The sequence below is a fragment of the Eucyclogobius newberryi genome, unplaced genomic scaffold (genome assembly GCF_026437365.1).
Source record: "Eucyclogobius newberryi isolate DKJ021-1_F unplaced genomic scaffold, fEucNew1.0.hap1 SCAF_3, whole genome shotgun sequence".
Lineage (NCBI taxonomy): Eukaryota > Metazoa > Chordata > Actinopteri > Gobiiformes > Gobiidae > Eucyclogobius > Eucyclogobius newberryi.
In genome coordinates this window covers 5,322,081-5,338,893 of record NW_027315945.1, presented here as the reverse complement: position 1 = coordinate 5,338,893, position 16,813 = coordinate 5,322,081, and the positions used below count along the sequence as shown (strand labels likewise).

The 16,813-nt window shown below is 46.7% G+C and overlaps 2 protein-coding genes across 2 annotated transcripts in view; both read right to left on the bottom strand.

Moving 5' to 3' along the window:
• The window catches only part of LOC140374501 (vitelline membrane outer layer protein 1 homolog), a 321,142-nt gene that overhangs the window by 45,365 nt on the left and 258,964 nt on the right, over positions 1-16,813 (bottom strand). The gene's annotated exons all lie outside the window — the stretch shown is intronic.
• rpz4 (rapunzel 4) lies at positions 10,787-14,137 on the bottom strand. Its single transcript, XM_072460592.1, has 2 exons — positions 14,072-14,137; positions 10,787-12,170 (listed from the first exon to the last, which is right to left on the bottom strand). Exon 2 carries the CDS (start codon positions 12,163-12,165, stop codon positions 10,993-10,995), a length of 1,173 nt encoding a protein of 390 aa, XP_072316693.1. The 5' UTR covers positions 12,166-12,170; positions 14,072-14,137; the 3' UTR covers positions 10,787-10,992.

Here is a 16,813-nt window from a genome sequence, read left to right as displayed (position 1 = left end):
TTTTCTTTCATAAACAATAAGAAGAATTTAATTACCGGTAACTTCCATGACCAGGGTGTTTTTTGATGAATTTCTGGAACAGGGACAAGAGCATCTTCATTCTGAGGATTTCCTGATTTTCAATCAGTCGTGTCCGGATGACAGTGTCACAGAATACTGTATATGCATCGCCGTACTCCCAGACTTTAGGTCTGTATAAAGCAAGGAAATGCAGTGATTGGTCAGTGATTGAAATATACTAGCTCACTACAAACGTCTTTAAAATGATCGTGTAGTCATTACAATTATTTTCAATTGAATTATGAATTTATCTAAATATATGGAAATATATATATTTTATTTGATTACCAAAATGTTACCTTTCATCACTTGTCTTCTTTGTCAGAAAGCTTGTGTATTCTTTGTAACACCTCTTGTGATAGAGGTGCCTTCAATGGCAACACAATCTTTACCTCTGGTACACATCAGGATGGATTCATCTGCTCTTGATTCAGCTGCTTTGACCAAACTTCCTAGTAAAGGAGAAGTAAAAGAATTTCAATCAAGGGTGAGCACAATCAGTAAACAATCGCAAAAGTTGTATTGCCTTTTTATTCAACTCACATCATCATACAGTCTTACGTACATTACATCTACATGTAATAAACTAGGCACATATTCCTATAGAGATCTGTTCTTTTCTTCTGTATCTACCTCTGGATCTTCCTGCGTTGCATCAATGAAATGTCCCCATGTGGGACAATAAAGGAATATCTTATCTTATCTTATCTATGTATATTTTGGCCAACTTATTTCACTGTGATTAGTCCTATTTACCACGAGCAAGAGAAAACACACATGCAAGAATCAATATATAATCTACTCACCAGCAGTTAAAGTTTCAGCTTGGACCAATTTATCTTTCTTTGTCTTGTGAGCCTCTTTGATACAGCGATCAACCTTCTGCAAATGATGTAAACTGCAGGAAGTACATCGCTTGACTTTTTAGATGATTTTGTCTTTACATCTGTGGTAGATCTCAGTCGTTTGGGAGAAGGTGGCAGAGTTGATGTGGTAGATTCACCTTCTCACCCTCGCCATGCTGCCCACAGACCGACTGTTTTGCTTTTCAGCACTAGTAATTCGTTTCTTGTCAATGAAACGTCTATAGCATGTAGGGTGAAACGTCTATAGCATGTAGGGTGAAACGTCTATAGCATGTAGGGTGAAAAGTCTATAGCATGTAGGGTGAAACGTCTATAGCATGTAGGGTGAAAAGTCTATAGCATGTAGGGTGAAAAGTCTATAGCATGTAGGGTGAAAAGTCTATAGCATGTAGGGTGAAAAGTCTATAGCATGTAGGGTGAAACGTCTATAGCATGTAGGGTGAAACGTCTATAGCATGTAGGGTGAAAAGTCTATAGCATGTAGGGTGAAACGTCTATAGCATGTAGGGTGAAACGTCTATAGCATGTAGGGTGAAACGTCTATAGCATGTAGGGTGAAACGTCTATAGCATGTAGGGTGAAAGCCTGGCTTGTTACTTTCCAGAAAATTAGAAAGATTTCCGTCCGAAGAAGCCACAGAAGACGTAGGATAGTTTTGTTTGGCGAAGTCATCGTTGTGACACAAACAGCTGCCGCTAACGCGCGGTCTATTCCATCAATTTCTATCCACTTCTGAGCACAAGTCACCAGCTTCCTCCAGCGGACAACAGTCTGTGGCTGTGTTTATTCTTTTTCTACCGCTGAAATGTGTGTGATGCACGTGTAATCCATATTTTCATAGTGTTTTCTATCGGCTCGAGAGACAACATGCCGCTCCACGGGAGCAGCCATGTTTGATGTTGTTGTAGTAATCTCTCCCCTGATTGGCTGATTCAGAGGCGGAATGATTCAGGCGTAGGGATATTGCGCGATCAGGCTGAGAATATAGTTCTGCCTTTAAGTTATCGCAGTAACACCAAATGGAAGGACAACAACGAACAATACCTCGTGCACTTGGATGCCAACTGCCATAAAAAACTACAACGACAACAGTTTGGATATTACGGCAACATAGAGGAACGCCTCGGTCCGTATGACGGGGAAGAAGAAGAGGAAGCGTGACCTGGTCGGTGACGATATGAACAGCGGGGAGGACCCCCCTGGAGCCACTGATCCTGTGCAGCGTAGGGCGTCTTCTTGCTCGTCTATGGAGGGCTCTCTCAGTGAGGAGCAGGGCGGGGGGGTTGCAGATGTCGGGGATGTGAGTTCAGAGTGTAAGGTGTTCATAAAGCTCGCGCAGGATAATGCGTCCTTTAAGGGGTGGGATCCGATGGCGTTGACAAGGAGCCTGACTGTAGCTGTGGGAGTGGTCAAGCATGCGAGTGTCCTTAGGGATGGCTCGCTGCTGGTTGTGTGCAAGGACGTGGCTCAGCAAAGGAAGGCGATTGAAGCTAAGTGTCTGGGGGGGAAGGACATTCTTGTGTCTGATGCTGTAAGAGGCACGGTCAGGGGAGTTATAGTAGGCGTCCCTACGACGACATCTGTGGATGACATAAAGGAGAATTTGACTGGAGCTAAGGTGGTGGATGCTAGGCGGTTGAAGATGACCCGGGATGGGGTAAGGTGTGACAGCCTGTCGATAATGATTAGATTTGAAGGTGGGATCCTGCCTCGTGTGGTGTGCGTTGGGTACATGCGCTATGGCGTACGCCCATATGTTCTGCCGCCCCTGCGTTGCTTCAAGTGCCAGCGCTTTGGGCATATTGCAGCGGTCTGTAGAGGGAAGCAGAAGTGTGGTAAATGTGCAGGAGACCACGAGTATGGGAAGTGTGACGACGGAGCAAAACTCAAGTGCTGTAACTGTGGGGGAGAGCATAGCTCTGCCTACGGGGGATGCGTGTTCAGCAAGAGGGCTGCGGAGGTGCAAAAAGTTAGAGCCTCTCAAGGCATATCCTACGCGGATGCGGTCAAGAAGGTGTCTGGTAGTCAGGTGACGGTGGATGCAGTGGGGGCTGCCAGTGCTGCTGGTGTCCTAGGCGACAGGGGAGGGGGCAGCGTTGCCCGCAGCCAGGGGGAGGTCCCCACTGGGATGCCCGTGAGTGTGGCTTCCACGGGCAGAGGCCCTGTGGGTGCGGAGGATGTACTGGTTGTGAAGAGGAAAGATTTCTTCCTCTTTATAGTGGAAGTGATTAACTGTACTGGGCAAACCAAGAAGAGATCCGAAAAGACTAAGATCATCGCTAAGGCTGCAGGGAAGTACTTTGGAGCTGGGGGCCCCGAGTGGACGGAGATAGAGGATGCGCTGCGGGAGGGCGCCCTGCCCCATTCTGGCAGTGGGAGTGGGGGGGCTCCCGATGCGCCGTCAGGTTCCGGGGGCTCATAATGGCGGTGGTTGTCTTGCAATGGAATGCGCGTAGTCTTCGTGCTAATGGCCAGGAATTTAAGCATTTTGTCTCTACCTTGTTGAACAAGCCTCACGTTATGTGCGTGCAGGAGACTTGGTTACGACCTAGGTGGGGTTTTGGGATACAAGGGTATGTGTGTGTTAGGAATGATAGGGAGCAGGGTAGAGGCGGAGGTGTGGCTGTGTTTGTCCGAGATGACCTAAATTACGTTGTTGTCAGTGTGAGTAAAGCGCCGGAGGCCCTGGCGGTGAGGGACTGGCTGGGTGGTGAAGCTGTTACTGTGGTTAACCTTTATAATCCGTGTGGTGAGTTAACGCTAGAGTCCTTACATAGTATCGGTAAGGATGTTCGGGGAAAGGCCGTGTGGTGTGGGGATTTTAATGCGCATAGCGCTTTGTGGGGCGGTAGTGGTACCGATAGGTATGGGCAGGTGGTAGAGGGTTTTATCAATCAAAGGGAGTTGGTTTGTCTGAATGATGGGGGTGGGACCCGCTATGATATGGGGACCGGTGCGGAAAGTGCAATAGATCTTACACTTGTGTCCAAGGAGTTAGCTGGTGTTTGTAGTTGGGAGGTTCTTGGTAATCTTTCTTTTGGTAGCGATCACTATCTAGTCCGCACCGTGATTGGCTTTGGGAGCTGTGTGGTCAGGGGGACGAGGATCCAGAGGTGGCAGTTGGCAAGGGCGAACTGGGGGGCTTTCCTGAGGAAAGCTGATGATGGTTCTAGGGTTCTGCAGGAAGGAGGATTGACTCAGGTGGATGATCTCAATAGTGCAATTGTCTCGCTCATCACGCAGTCAGCGGTAGGCACGATTCCTAAGAGTGGTGGTAGTGGACATAGGAAGCGGGTGCCGTGGTGGACTGAAGCATGTGGTCATGCTGTTAGGGCGAGAAATGCGGTGTTTCGCCGGCTAAGGGTTGCCCACACTGAGGGTGCCCTCATTGACTACAAGAGGGCCCGCGCTGTTGTGCGGAAAACTGTGAGAACGGCCAAGAGTGCCTATTGGAGGCGGTATTGTTCCAAAATTGGGAGAGAAACGCGTCTCGGGGATGTTTGGGGGATGATTAAGCGGATGCATGGGGTTGAGCGCCGTCGTGGGACCCCGGTCCTAATACTGAATGGTGTTGAAGCAGTCAGCGACGTTGACAAAGCTGAACTGTTGGCCAGCACCTTTGTGTCGGTGCACAGCTCTGACAATCTCTCACCTGCGGAAAGGCACTACAGGGAGAGTACTTTGGCCCAGAATTCTGAGCTGATTGGGCACCAGCCTTCGACTCAAGATGACCTTCCGTTTAGTTTGTTTGAGCTAAGGAGAGCACTTTCTAAGGCGAAACAGACAGCCCCGGGTAAAGATGAGGTGTGCTATGACATGCTCTCTCATTTGACTGATGACACGCTTGGGCTAGTCCTGGGTCTTTTCAACCGTGTTTGGGATTCAGGTTGTGTTCCATCTGCGTGGAAACAGTCTACGGTGGTGCCGGTTCTGAAGCCGGGTAGGCCAGCGTCTGACCCTTCAAGTTATAGGCCGATTGCCTTGACGTCGCAGCTCGGGAAAACGATGGAGCGCATGGTTACCGAGCGGTTGGATTACTTCTTGGAGAGTCAGGGTTTGCTTCCCGCGCACCAGAGTGGTTTCCGTAGGGGCAGGAACACCATGGATTCCGTGTTGTGTTTGGAATCTGATATCCAGCTGGCCAGGGCTCAGAAAGAAAAGGTTATTGCGGTGCTCTTTGATGTGGAGAAGGCGTACGATATGGTTTGGAAGGATGGGCTCCTCATTAAGCTGCGGAAGTGTGGTGTGAAGGGTAAACTGTTTAACTGGGTCCGGAGCTTTCTGTCTGGCCGGCGTATCCAAACCAGAGTGGGCGCTGCTTACTCTGGGGTCTATGGGGTGGAGAATGGGATCCCGCAGGGGAGTGTGTGTAGCCCTATCTTGTTCAATGTTATGATTAAGGACATCTTTGACGACGTGGATGGGTCTGTTGGGAGGAGCCTTTATGCTGACGATGGCGCTCTATGGGTGAGAGGGAGGAATCTCCGGTTTTACGAGGCGAAACTGCAAAGGGCAATACAGCAGGTGGAGCAGTGGACCCTGAAGTGGGGGTTTAAACTGTCCGTACGGAAGTCTCAAGTGATCTGTTTCTTCAATGGACATAGGGACGTCTCCCTTCGACTGCATGGGCAGGTGCTCGAACAGGTCAGGGAGGTGAGGTTCTTGGGGGTCACCTTTGACGAGAGGCTTAGTTGGCGTCGGCACATTGATGAGGTCAGTGGTAAATGCAAAAGGGTGAATAACTTGCTTCGTTGTCTATCCGGCCAGGACTGGGGGGCCAGCAGAAGGTCGCTCCTGGGTATTTATCGGGCCGTCATGAGGGCGGCTATTGATTATGGCTGTATAGCCTACATGTCTGCGGCTGAGACTAACTTAAAGAAGCTTGATGTGGAGCAAGCCCAGGCCTTGCGCATCTGCTGTAGGGCTTTTAGGACCTCCCCTGTCTCGGCGCTGCAGGTTGAGTTGGGGGAATTGCCGTTACGGCTCCGGAGGCTAGAACTTCTGTTGGCTTACTGGGTGAATGTGCAAGGTCATACGAGCTCTCACCCGGTGAGGGACTTTCTCAGGGTTGATGGGGGGCAGAGTGAGGCTGGCGGTATGATTTTCAGCCAGGTAGGAAATGCGAAGGCGCGGCTTGCGGGGGTTGGTGATCTGCGTGTGAGCCCGTCGGTGGCTTTGTCTGCTATAGCTCCGTGGAAGTTTGTCCCGGCTCCTGTTGATGTTAGCTTGCATGGCAAGCTTAGAGGAGTCGCTGGGAGGGCACCGCAGTTTGCCGTTCAAGCGCTCATCGATAAGCACTCAGGTGATGTGTTTATTTATACCGACGGGTCTAGGGATCCTGAGAGTGGGCGTACTGGCGCCGCTTATTTTGTGCCTGACCTGGGGCTAGCGGTCAAGAAGAGGTTGACAGATCGCCTTTCTGTTTTCACGTCGGAACTTATAGCGATACGGTTGGCGTTGGAATGGGCGGAATCTGCTTTGCAGTGTTGCGGCATTGTGGTGGCCTCTGACAGCCTTTCTGCATTGCAAAGCATTAAATCTGGGAAATCGGATTGCAGACAGGATGTGTTGAATGGCATCTTCTGTCTGATGCTCTCCCTGTCCAGGAAGGATGTGAGGGTTTCCTTCATTTGGGTCCCTGCGCATGTGGGGGTGGATGGTAACGAAATGGCTGATGCACTGGCTAAACGTTCCCTTCGGCGGCCATCAATTGATGTGGCGGTTGAGTTAAGCAAATCTGAAATCAAGCCTGTTATCAAGAGTCATGTGGTCGGCCTTTGGCAGGAATTTTGGAGCCACTGTGTTACTGGACGGCATTTCTATCACATACAGGGTAGTGTGGGTCCTTGCGGGTCTATGGGCAGGAACGCGTGGGAGGAAAGGGCCTTCGCCCGCATGAGGATTGGCCATACTGGACTCAATTGGTCACTAAGTAGGATAGGCAAACATCCGACCGGTCTGTGTGGTCACTGTCGGGTGCCAGAGACTGTCGAGCATGTGCTGATTTGCTGTGAGGCTTATGATAGGGAAAGGGCCGGGTTGGCCTTGTGGTTTCGGAATAATGGGCGGGAGTTCAATCTGCGGAACGTTCTGGCGATCCAGTCACAGGGTTTGTGTCAGGCTGTGGTTGCTTACTTATGTAGCACAGGGCTGGGTAAACGTTTATAGAGGTGGGGGGTGTTGGAGACTGAGCCGAGGATGAGGAGCAAGAGGATGTTCTAACGCGCTTGGACTTCATGGGCCTAGAAACGCCAAAGTGATGGAAGAAGGACTTCTAAAGGATAAAACGACAAAGACGTCCCATGACCTCATGGGCTTTGTAAAACAACAAAGACGTCCCATGATCTCATGGGCTTTGTACTTCCAAAGCACCGAACGTCAAAGAGGGCGAGGAAGGTGAAGAAGAGTCTCCCTGGAATAAAGCCGGTTGGTCTCTGACACAACAACTATTCTAGTCACAAAAACACATCATGACCTCATGGGCTTTGTAACGCCAAAGCGATGGGAGGAGTACTTTTACGGACTACGACAGAGTCTGAGGACTACGAAACGTCTGAGGAATAAAGTCTGGCGGTAATGCAACACTCGGATGCCAACCGCCATAAAACAACAACAACAACAACAACAAAGCAATGGAAGGAGTACTTTTACGGACTATGACAGTCTGAGGACTACGAAAAGTCTGAGGAATAAAGTCTGGCGGTAATGCAACAATTGGATGCCAACCGCCATAAAACAACAACAACAACAACAACAACAACTGGCGCGATGCGAGTGGAGAACTTTTGGTCATGAGCTAATGGTACAATGATAATTTTATATTTGAAGTAATTTTTTAGTCTTGTGACAGGTGTAGCAAACTTGAACGATACAGGCTACAGCCTATGGCCTATGACCTTAAAGTCATATGATATCAGATCTGAAACGATGTTGTTTTAATGTGTTTTTACATGTTCCATTTGATGACATTTTTACAAAGAAATGAATGAAATGTCCGTTTTGGTTTAATGATGTTGTAAATATCAAGGTTTAATTGTAAAGCCCAAAGTTCAATCAGACGTATATACAAACAGTTAAAGGAGGAGCTGAGAGGAGGAGCTGAGAGGAGGAGCCGAGAAGAAGGAAAGGGGCCGAGAGGAGGAGCTGAGAAGGAGGAGCCAAGGAGGAGGAGCCAAGAGTTGGAGTTGAGGAGGAGGAGCTGAGAGGAGGAGCCAAGAGTAGGAGCTGAGAGGGGGAGCTGAGGAGGAGGAGCCGTGTATTTGTTACGTCGTAGCCATAGCAATGACAGAAACCTCCCATGTTATTCCATTGGGAAAATCGCCAAATCTCTGCAATTTGAACTTATACTTTATACTTTTACAAACTCCTCCTGGGGCGTTAGTCTGATTGACCTGAAATTTGGTGAGACTCATCTTCAGGAGCAGCGGCGTGGCAGTGGCATGAATATAACAGACTTTACTATTCTTCATACAGTAGAAAAGACTTTGATCAGAGTTTTGAACACAAAATAAAGAGGAACTATTAATGGAAGTACGTTTACTTTGATGAATGTATTTGCTTCCCCAGGAAACGACCTCACGTTCTATACAGAAGTTATGGATCTGATTGCAAACCACTCTGAGGGAACCCTTGTCTGTGGCGGAGACTGGAACTTACATGTTCAGCCGACAGTGGATGTCTCAAGCTCTGCAAAGAACTGTTACATTTATAATAAAACGTTTCATAAATGAATACATAATGCAGAACTGATCGATATCTGGAGAGAGATGAATCCGACTGGCCGACAATATAAAAATGTTTCCAACCCACATAAGATCTACACTAGAATAGAGTACTTTTTATTTTCAACCAACATAGGTCCAAAATGACAGAGGCAGACATAGGTGCAATATATTTAAGTGATCATGCTCCTCTTTACATCACTGTAGATCTGGAACTGAAACCAAAAACACACTTTGGACATTTCATGCTCGTCTACTCAATGACCCACAATTGAAAAATCATGACATTGTGATGTAAGTAAAGGAAAATGACAATGGTGAAGTTTCTCCACCCATTCTCTGGGATGCAGCAGGGGCCGTTTGAGGGGTAAATGCTGTCTCCTCTTCCAAAAAGAAACAAAGGCAGAAAAAAATTAAACGATTTACAAAAGAAAGTAAAGCTGCTGGAGGTTAAACATGCCAGAAACAAAGCAAATGCTACAAGAAATTAATAAGACAAGGGGCGAGATTGATGACCTGGCCTCACAGGAAATAAGAAAAAAATACTCAATACTCAAATAGAATTTGAATTCTTTCATAAAAAAACGTTTCACCAAAATATCAGGAAACAAAGACGAAGAATTACCATCATTTTTGGACACTCTCAACTCACCCGCCAAGACCAAAGAGCAAAACTAAAATTAGGTGCTGAAAGAACAATTAGTGAAAAGTCCAATCCAAAAAGTCAAAAGCAGTAAAGCTCCGGGGAGTGACGGGTTCACCGCCGAGTGGTAGAAAGCTCTCAAACATGCACTTGCTTCTTTGCTTTATCAACTTTTAACTGGGCTCTTAAACAAGCTCAGATCCCTCTGAGTTGGAAGGAATCAATCACATCCTTAAAACCCAAAGAGGGGAAGGATCGACTTGACTGTGTCTCATACAGACCAATCTCACTTCTGAGGACTATCCACCGAAATGATGTCCAAAAGAAGGCAACAAATCCTCCCAAATGTAATTCAAAAAGATCAGACAGGATTTATTAACAAATGACAAACACAAGATAATCGTTGGCCCGGCGACGAGTTGGCCACTGTCCTGGTCGAACCCGCCTATAGTCACTGGGATAGGCTCCAGTCACCCGCCTAAGGCCCAAAGTCACTGGGATAGGCTCCAGTCACCCGCCTAAGGCCCATAGTCACTGGGATAGGCTCCAGTCACCCGCCTAAGGCCCAAAGTCACTGGGATAGGCTCCAGTCACCCGCCTAAGGCCCAAAGTCACTGGGATAGGCTCCAGTCACCCACCTAAGGCCCAAAGTCACTGGGATAGGCTCCAGTCACTCCCCGAAAGGGAAGTGACTTGACCCCGAAAGAGAACAAACGGTAGAAAATGAGTGAATGAAACACAAGATAACATAAGACAATCTTTACACATAATAAACCATATACAAAAACAACCAAACACAGCCGTAATAATAAGTCTGGACGCTGAGAAAGCGTTTGACCCGGTCAGCCGGCCCAGTTTAGTTTCAGTCCTAACCATTTTAAAATAGATGATTTCATAATAAAACATATTGGGGCCCTCGACGATCGTCCAACATCAAGAATCAAAATTGATGGTCACTTGACAGACTCACTGACCTTGGAAAGAGGGGAGAGGCAGGGTTGTTCTTGGTCCCCTCTGTTGTTTGCCTTGTACTTGGAACCATTGGCCCAATATATTAGACAATACATGGTGTTTCAATTGATGGGACAGAGCATAAAATTGCCCGCTATGCAGGTGAATTTATTTATTCTATTCAATTCAGTTGATTTTTTTAACGTCCAAAATCACAACAGTCGTTGCCTCAAATTGTGACAAAACCGATTAAACAGTGGTCATGGGAAATGTACCTATCCATTGGTCTAAATCAGTTTTTTATTATCCTTCAATAAGAATGCTAAAATCAGCAAGTCCTGATCTACACAAATCAACACAAAAGCAGTTTGTGGAGCTTTTATTCCAACATATCCACATGTGGTGATACAAGGAGTGTCAGCATGAAACAAGTTCAACAATGAAGCATAAAGCAGAAATTGTAGTAAAAATCATTGTAAAAATATTAATTTCAGAGTTTTATATAACAAGTTATTCTGGATTCACTGACAAATTTCCTCTAAAATATAGCTAAAGCTAATCTTGTGGGGTAAATATGTACAGCTGTAAGCAAAATCATTGTAAGACACATTGTTTGACATTTGTATTATATATTCAAATTATTTTGATCATTGTCGTCATGTGTTTGATGAGTAGATGATGAAACATACATCTACATGAAAGACTACATAAAGTACAGGCAGCACAGATCGCTGGCAGGTGGTGCTCCTCCTCAGGCAGAGTGCACACACACAAAGACCTTGCTGTGCTCCTCCCAGTAGTGCAGCTCGGGGCTAAAGCTGGAGCAGCAGGCCAGCTCCTTGGTCTTGATGGTGTGCACCACACTGTCCCCAGGCAGCTCCCTGAACAGCAGCTCGGCCGTGGACACCACTGAAACCTTCTTCTGCCCCAGGACGAGCTCAGACACACGTGCCCTGTCCACGGGCTCTGAGGACGAGCTGTAGGAAACCACCACGTTCAGCCGATCTTCTGAAGACGGCACCTGAAAGCGGCTCTTCCCTGTGGGGCAGTGGAATTCTCTCTTTTTGGCCAACAGACCTGAAGGGGAGCGGAAGACCCTCACGGACCAGAACACCCAGTCGTACCTCTGCTTCAGCTTGTCCAGGATGGCTTGGGCCAGTTGCTGGCAGCTTAGGCCTGGCTGGTCACGCACCACTCTGCAAGAGTCTTGCTCGGCCAGTTTGGGGAAGCTGACGATACAGTCTTCGATAACGGCGTTCATCCTCTTCTGCACTGTCTGCATCTTCTGGTTCCATTCCTGCAGCAGCTGCTCCTCCTCTCCATAGTCTTTGAGCGCAGCGTGGCCAAGCAGAGCAATCAGACCCACACAGAACAGCTTCTTCATGCGCGCGCAGAAATCCTCCATGGTTCTGCGGCTTTTCTCCTCATAGTTCATGGTGATCTCCAGGACAGACTCTCCAGAGAAGTTGTCGCCCGTCACAGCATTGTACAGAGTCTGCAGGTTCTTATCTCCTCCGGTTTTAGCAAAATGCTCCAGGAACAGTTTCTTCTTGACCTCCCTGAACTTGGGCTTGGCGTTGAGGATGTCCATGTACTTCCTGAACTGGTTGGTGATGTTCTCCTCCACAGAGAAGTAGGCGGCATCAACTCCACTCTTCTTGATCTCGTCGTTGATGCGTTGCATCTGCTCGGACACTACCTCCAGCCGCTCGCGGACCTTCTTGAACTGCTCCTTCATATAGGCAGCTTCTTTGCTCTCCACGTTGTCCAGGGCCAGTCTGACGATGGGCGCTGCGATGGAGAACACTGGGAAGAGGTCCCCAGCAATGCTGGCCACAACCTCGGCCCCCTGCTCGAACACCTCCATGATGTTCTCCACCACGTCCTTCCTGTCGGCCACCAGCTTCTGCAGCTGCTCTGTCATGTCTGCTGGAGAGAGGAGACAAGGACGTAAGTAGAATTCATTTGTTCTGTGGGAGGGTGGATGAGTGAACCTGAACCTTTTTTATTGGGATTATGGTCCACTCTCTTGTAGCTGTAGGGAAATTTGACCCATGCACTGCCACTGGGGAAACCTGACAGGAGCAGTGGGACCAGCTCCAGATCATGGTTTAGACATGGTCAAGACCTTAAGCAGGAGGATTTGACCTGAGGTGCATTTTTAGTGTGAACCCGGAGGAAACTCACCCAGACAGAGGCAGAAAAATCAACACAGAAAGGCCCAGGAGTCTAAACTGCAACTGCATTTTTATTTGTATTCGTTTCGATAAGTAAAACATTCTTTTAAAAAGAGGTGTGTAAAATTTGCACACCACACAACAAAAAAATTCAAATTTTTAATGTCAACGTTTTCTTTTGAATTGTTTTATGTTCATCCAAAGCAAATAATTTAGATTTGAAGATGGCCGGTTTTAACTATAGATTAATTTTACACAATAAAAAATAGATGGAAGTTAACATACAGGTGGGGTGTAGGGGTCACTTACAGGTGGGGTGTAGGGGTCACTTACAGGTGGGGTGTAGGGGTCACTTACAGGCGGAGTGTAGGGGTCACTTACTGGTGGGGTGTAGGGGTCACTTACAGGTGGGGTGTAGGGGTCACTTACAGGTGGGGTGTAGGGGTCACTTACAGGTGGAGTGTAGGGGTCACTTACTGGTGGGGTGTAGGGGTCACTTACAGGTGGGGTGTAGGGGTCACTTACTGGTGGAGTGTAGGGGTCACTTACAGGTGGAGTGTAGGGGTCACTTACAGGTGGGGTGTAGGGGTCACTTACAGGTGGAGTGTAGGGGTCACTTACAGGTGGAGTGTAGGGGTCACTTACAGGTGGAGTGTAGGGGTCACTTACAGGTGGAGTGTAGGGGTCACTTACTGGTGGAGTGTAGGGGTCACTTACAGGTGGAGTGTAGGGGTCACTTACTGGTGGAGTGTAGGGGTCACTTACAGGTGGAGTGTAGGGGTCACTTACAGGTGGAGTGTAGGGGTCACTTACAGGTGGGGTGTAAGGGTCACTTACAGGTGGAGTGTAGGGGTCACTTACTGGTGGAGTGTAGGGGTCACTTACATGTGGGGTGTAGGGGTCACTTACTGGTGGAGTGTAGGGGTCACTTACAGGCGGAGTGTAGGGGTCACTTACTGGTGGGGTGTAGGGGTCACTTACAGGTGGAGTGTAGGGGTCACTTACTGGTGGGGTGTAGGGGTCACTTACTGGTGGAGTGTAGGGGTCACTTACTGGTGGGGTGTAGGGGTCACTTACAGGTGGGGTGTAGGGGTCACTTACAGGTGGAGTGTAGGGGTCACTTACTGGTGGAGTGTAGGGGTCACTTACTGGTGGGGTGTAGGGGTCACTTACTGGTGGAGTGTAGGGGTCACTTACTGGTGGGGTGTAGGGGTCACTTACAGGTGGGGTGTAGGGGTCACTTACAGGCGGAGTGTAGGGGTCACTTACTGGTGGGGTGTAGGGGTCACTTACAGGTGGGGTGTAGGGGTCACTTACAGGTGGAGTGTAGGGGTCACTTACTGGTGGGGTGTAGGGGTCACTTACAGGTGGAGTGTAGGGGTCACTTACTGGTGGAGTGTAGGGGTCACTTACTGGTGGAGTGTAGGGGTCACTTACTGGTGGAGTGTAGGGGTCACTTACTGGTGGGGTGTAGGGGTCACTTACAGGTGGAGTGTAGGGGTCACTTACTGGTGGGGTGTAGGGGTCACTTACAGGTGGAGTGTAGGGGTCACTTACTGGTGGAGTGTAGGGGTCACTTACTGGTGGAGTGTAGGGGTCACTTACTGGTGGAGTGTAGGGGTCACTTACTGGTGGAGTGTAGGGGTCACTTACTGGTGGGGTGTGTCGCGTCACTCTGGTCGTGGCTGTTGTCCTCTGGCAGGTTCCTCACAGCACAAACTGGACAGAGAGAACAGAATGAGCCCCGCCCGCTCCACACTGCGCTTTCACAAAGACGCAGCCGTCAGAGTGCATTTTTGTCATAAAGAGCTTCATTAACCAAAGTGGAGGGCTGTTATTGATCAAGGAAAGTGCTCTGTAAGATCACATTCATCAAAGCTCGGCAGTATGTACGATATGTATACAGAGGAATATGCAACGTGGTGGATCTATTTTGAGTTTGTAGAAGATTCTGTCACGTGTCAGAAGAAACTTGGCAGGTCAAACAAGCTTCTTTAATTATACTTTTATTTCCTCCATCAGACCAGGGTTTGTTCCAGACATTTTTCAAAAACAAAGAACAAAAAAAAAACAGTGGTGTGAAGGAGGAGTTAAATATCTTTAGAGGTAAAAAATCAAGTGAACCTTTTTGGATTCAGCGTCTTTAGTGTTAATTTTTAGAAGGGCCAGGATTATTAGATTATTAGAAATAATTCATCAACTAATTTAGAAATTGAATAGACTAGTGACTGTGCCACAGTTCCGTGTAAGAGTTCCGTGTAAAAGGTTCTGTGTAAAAGGTTCCGTGTAAAAGGTTCCGTGTAAAAGGTTCTGTGTAAAAGGTTCTGTGTAAAAGGTTCCGTATAAAAGGTTCCGTGTAAGTGTTCCATGTAAGTGTTCCGTGTAAAAGGTTCCGTGTAAAAGGTTCCGTGTAAGTGTTCCATGTAAGTTTTCCATGTAAGTGTTCCGTGTAAAAGGTTCCGTGTAAAAGGTTCCGTGTAAAAGGTTCCGTGTAAAAGGTTCCGTGTAAGAGTTCCGTGTAAGAGTTCCATGTAAAAGGTTCTGTGTAAAAGGTTCCGTGTAAAAGGTTCCGTGTAAAAGGTTCCGTGTAAGTGTTCCATGTAAGTTTTCCGTGTAAGTGTTCCGTGTAAAAGGTTCCGTGTAAAAGGTTCCGTGTAAAAGGTTCCGTATAAAAGGTTCCGTGTAAGTGTTCCATGTAAGTGTTCCGTGTAAAAGGTTCCGTATAAAAGGTTCCGTGTAAGTGTTCCATGTAAGTGTTCCGTGTAAAAGGTTCCGTGTAAAAGGTTCCGTGTAAGTGTTCCATGTAAGTTTTCCATGTAAGTGTTCCGTGTAAAAGGTTCCGTGTAAAAGGTTCCGTGTAAAAGGTTCCGTATAAAAGGTTCCGTGTAAAAAGTTCCGTATAAAAGGTGTAAGTGTTCCATGTAAGTGATGTTGATAATGGAGAGCGATAGGTTTAATGCCATACTGTGGAACATTCTGGGAAAAGCAATAGCATCTCCATAGAAACTTAGTAAACCTTTAATAACAAATTCATTAATGGTGAAAATAATTGTAATTGGTAATAAAATAATCATTATAGGTAGGCTTATAGTTTGATTTTGGCTAAAAATGTAATCTCAAAAAGCTGAACCAGTTTAAGTAAATATAATATCTATTCTCAAACACATCAGACATTTATGTCATATACGACAGGTTAGACTACACATTTCACTAAAACGCAGTGAACACAATTATTACATTTAGTCAAATCTTTCATTAAAATGTAAAATATAAAATATTTATTCAGTACACCCAATTACATTTTGAAGTAAAGACTGTTAAGATTTAAGTTTCTTTCTAAAATTCTTTTTAAATGTTTCTATACCTCAACAGAAGAATTAGCATTAGCATTGAGACACAAATGCACACAAGTGTGTGAAGTATCCACCACCACCCTGAGCTAGCGCGGTGCACAGAACCATTACATCACTTTGGAAAAACAATCACCTCTTTACTTCAATCAAGAGTGTTTTGAAAGCCTCTGTGTACTGTATCAACACTACAAATACTACAAACACTACTACAAGTACTCTGACGTGTTTCAGTTGGCCCAGAGGATTTACAGTCTGGCCTGAGGCTCAAATGAAGAGGTAAAACTTGATGGACTTGTCAGTTTTCCACTGAAACTCAGTCACTATGGCAACCAGACAAGTCTCTGTTCATCTGTATCTGTCTGAGGTCACTTTAAGTCAATCAGATTTGTTCAAAAGCGATCCAGGCGACTTTCACACATGGTTCTAAATCTGATTCTAATCTGATCTTTTGCAAAGTGACTGCAGTCTGAACAGATCCCATTATCTGACTTCTGCTCTGGACTAAATCAGGTGCCACTGTAAACAGCTCCACCTTTCAAATGCCGTCCAGACAACAGCAACAGCTAGAAAGAGCAAAACAATATAATAGATGAGAATAGGCTGATTAAATTCCTCCTTATTCTAGTCTGTCCCACAATGTGACAACAACAGCAGGACTCTTGGTTCTGTCTTGTTTCTGCTCCACGTGGGACACTTCAGGGCCGCTGCATTCTCACATGAAAACAGATTTGAGTCATGGTTTATTATGTGAACCTCCTCCAAAAATGTCTGATTGGTGGAAAAGTCTGAATTGAACATGAAAACCTGCAGTGTGAACATAACTTAAAGTCCACGTGACACATTAGACTACACTAGTACACTTTACAGTAAACCTAAGGGAATATGATTATATTCAAGATTTTACTAAATATTTTGCCTGTTTTTCTCCAATTTGGCAAAGTTCGGTCACTTCCTGGTTGGACTTGGACAACAAACATGACAGAGGTAGAATAATTCCACAGCTGTTACTTAGCAACCAAATAATTAAACCTGACAACACCTT

Coding starts and splice junctions, on each gene's coding strand:
- rpz4 (XM_072460592.1), bottom strand. CDS start 12,165: ATGACAGAGCAGCTGCAGAAGCTGGTGGCCGACAGGAAGGACGTGGTG.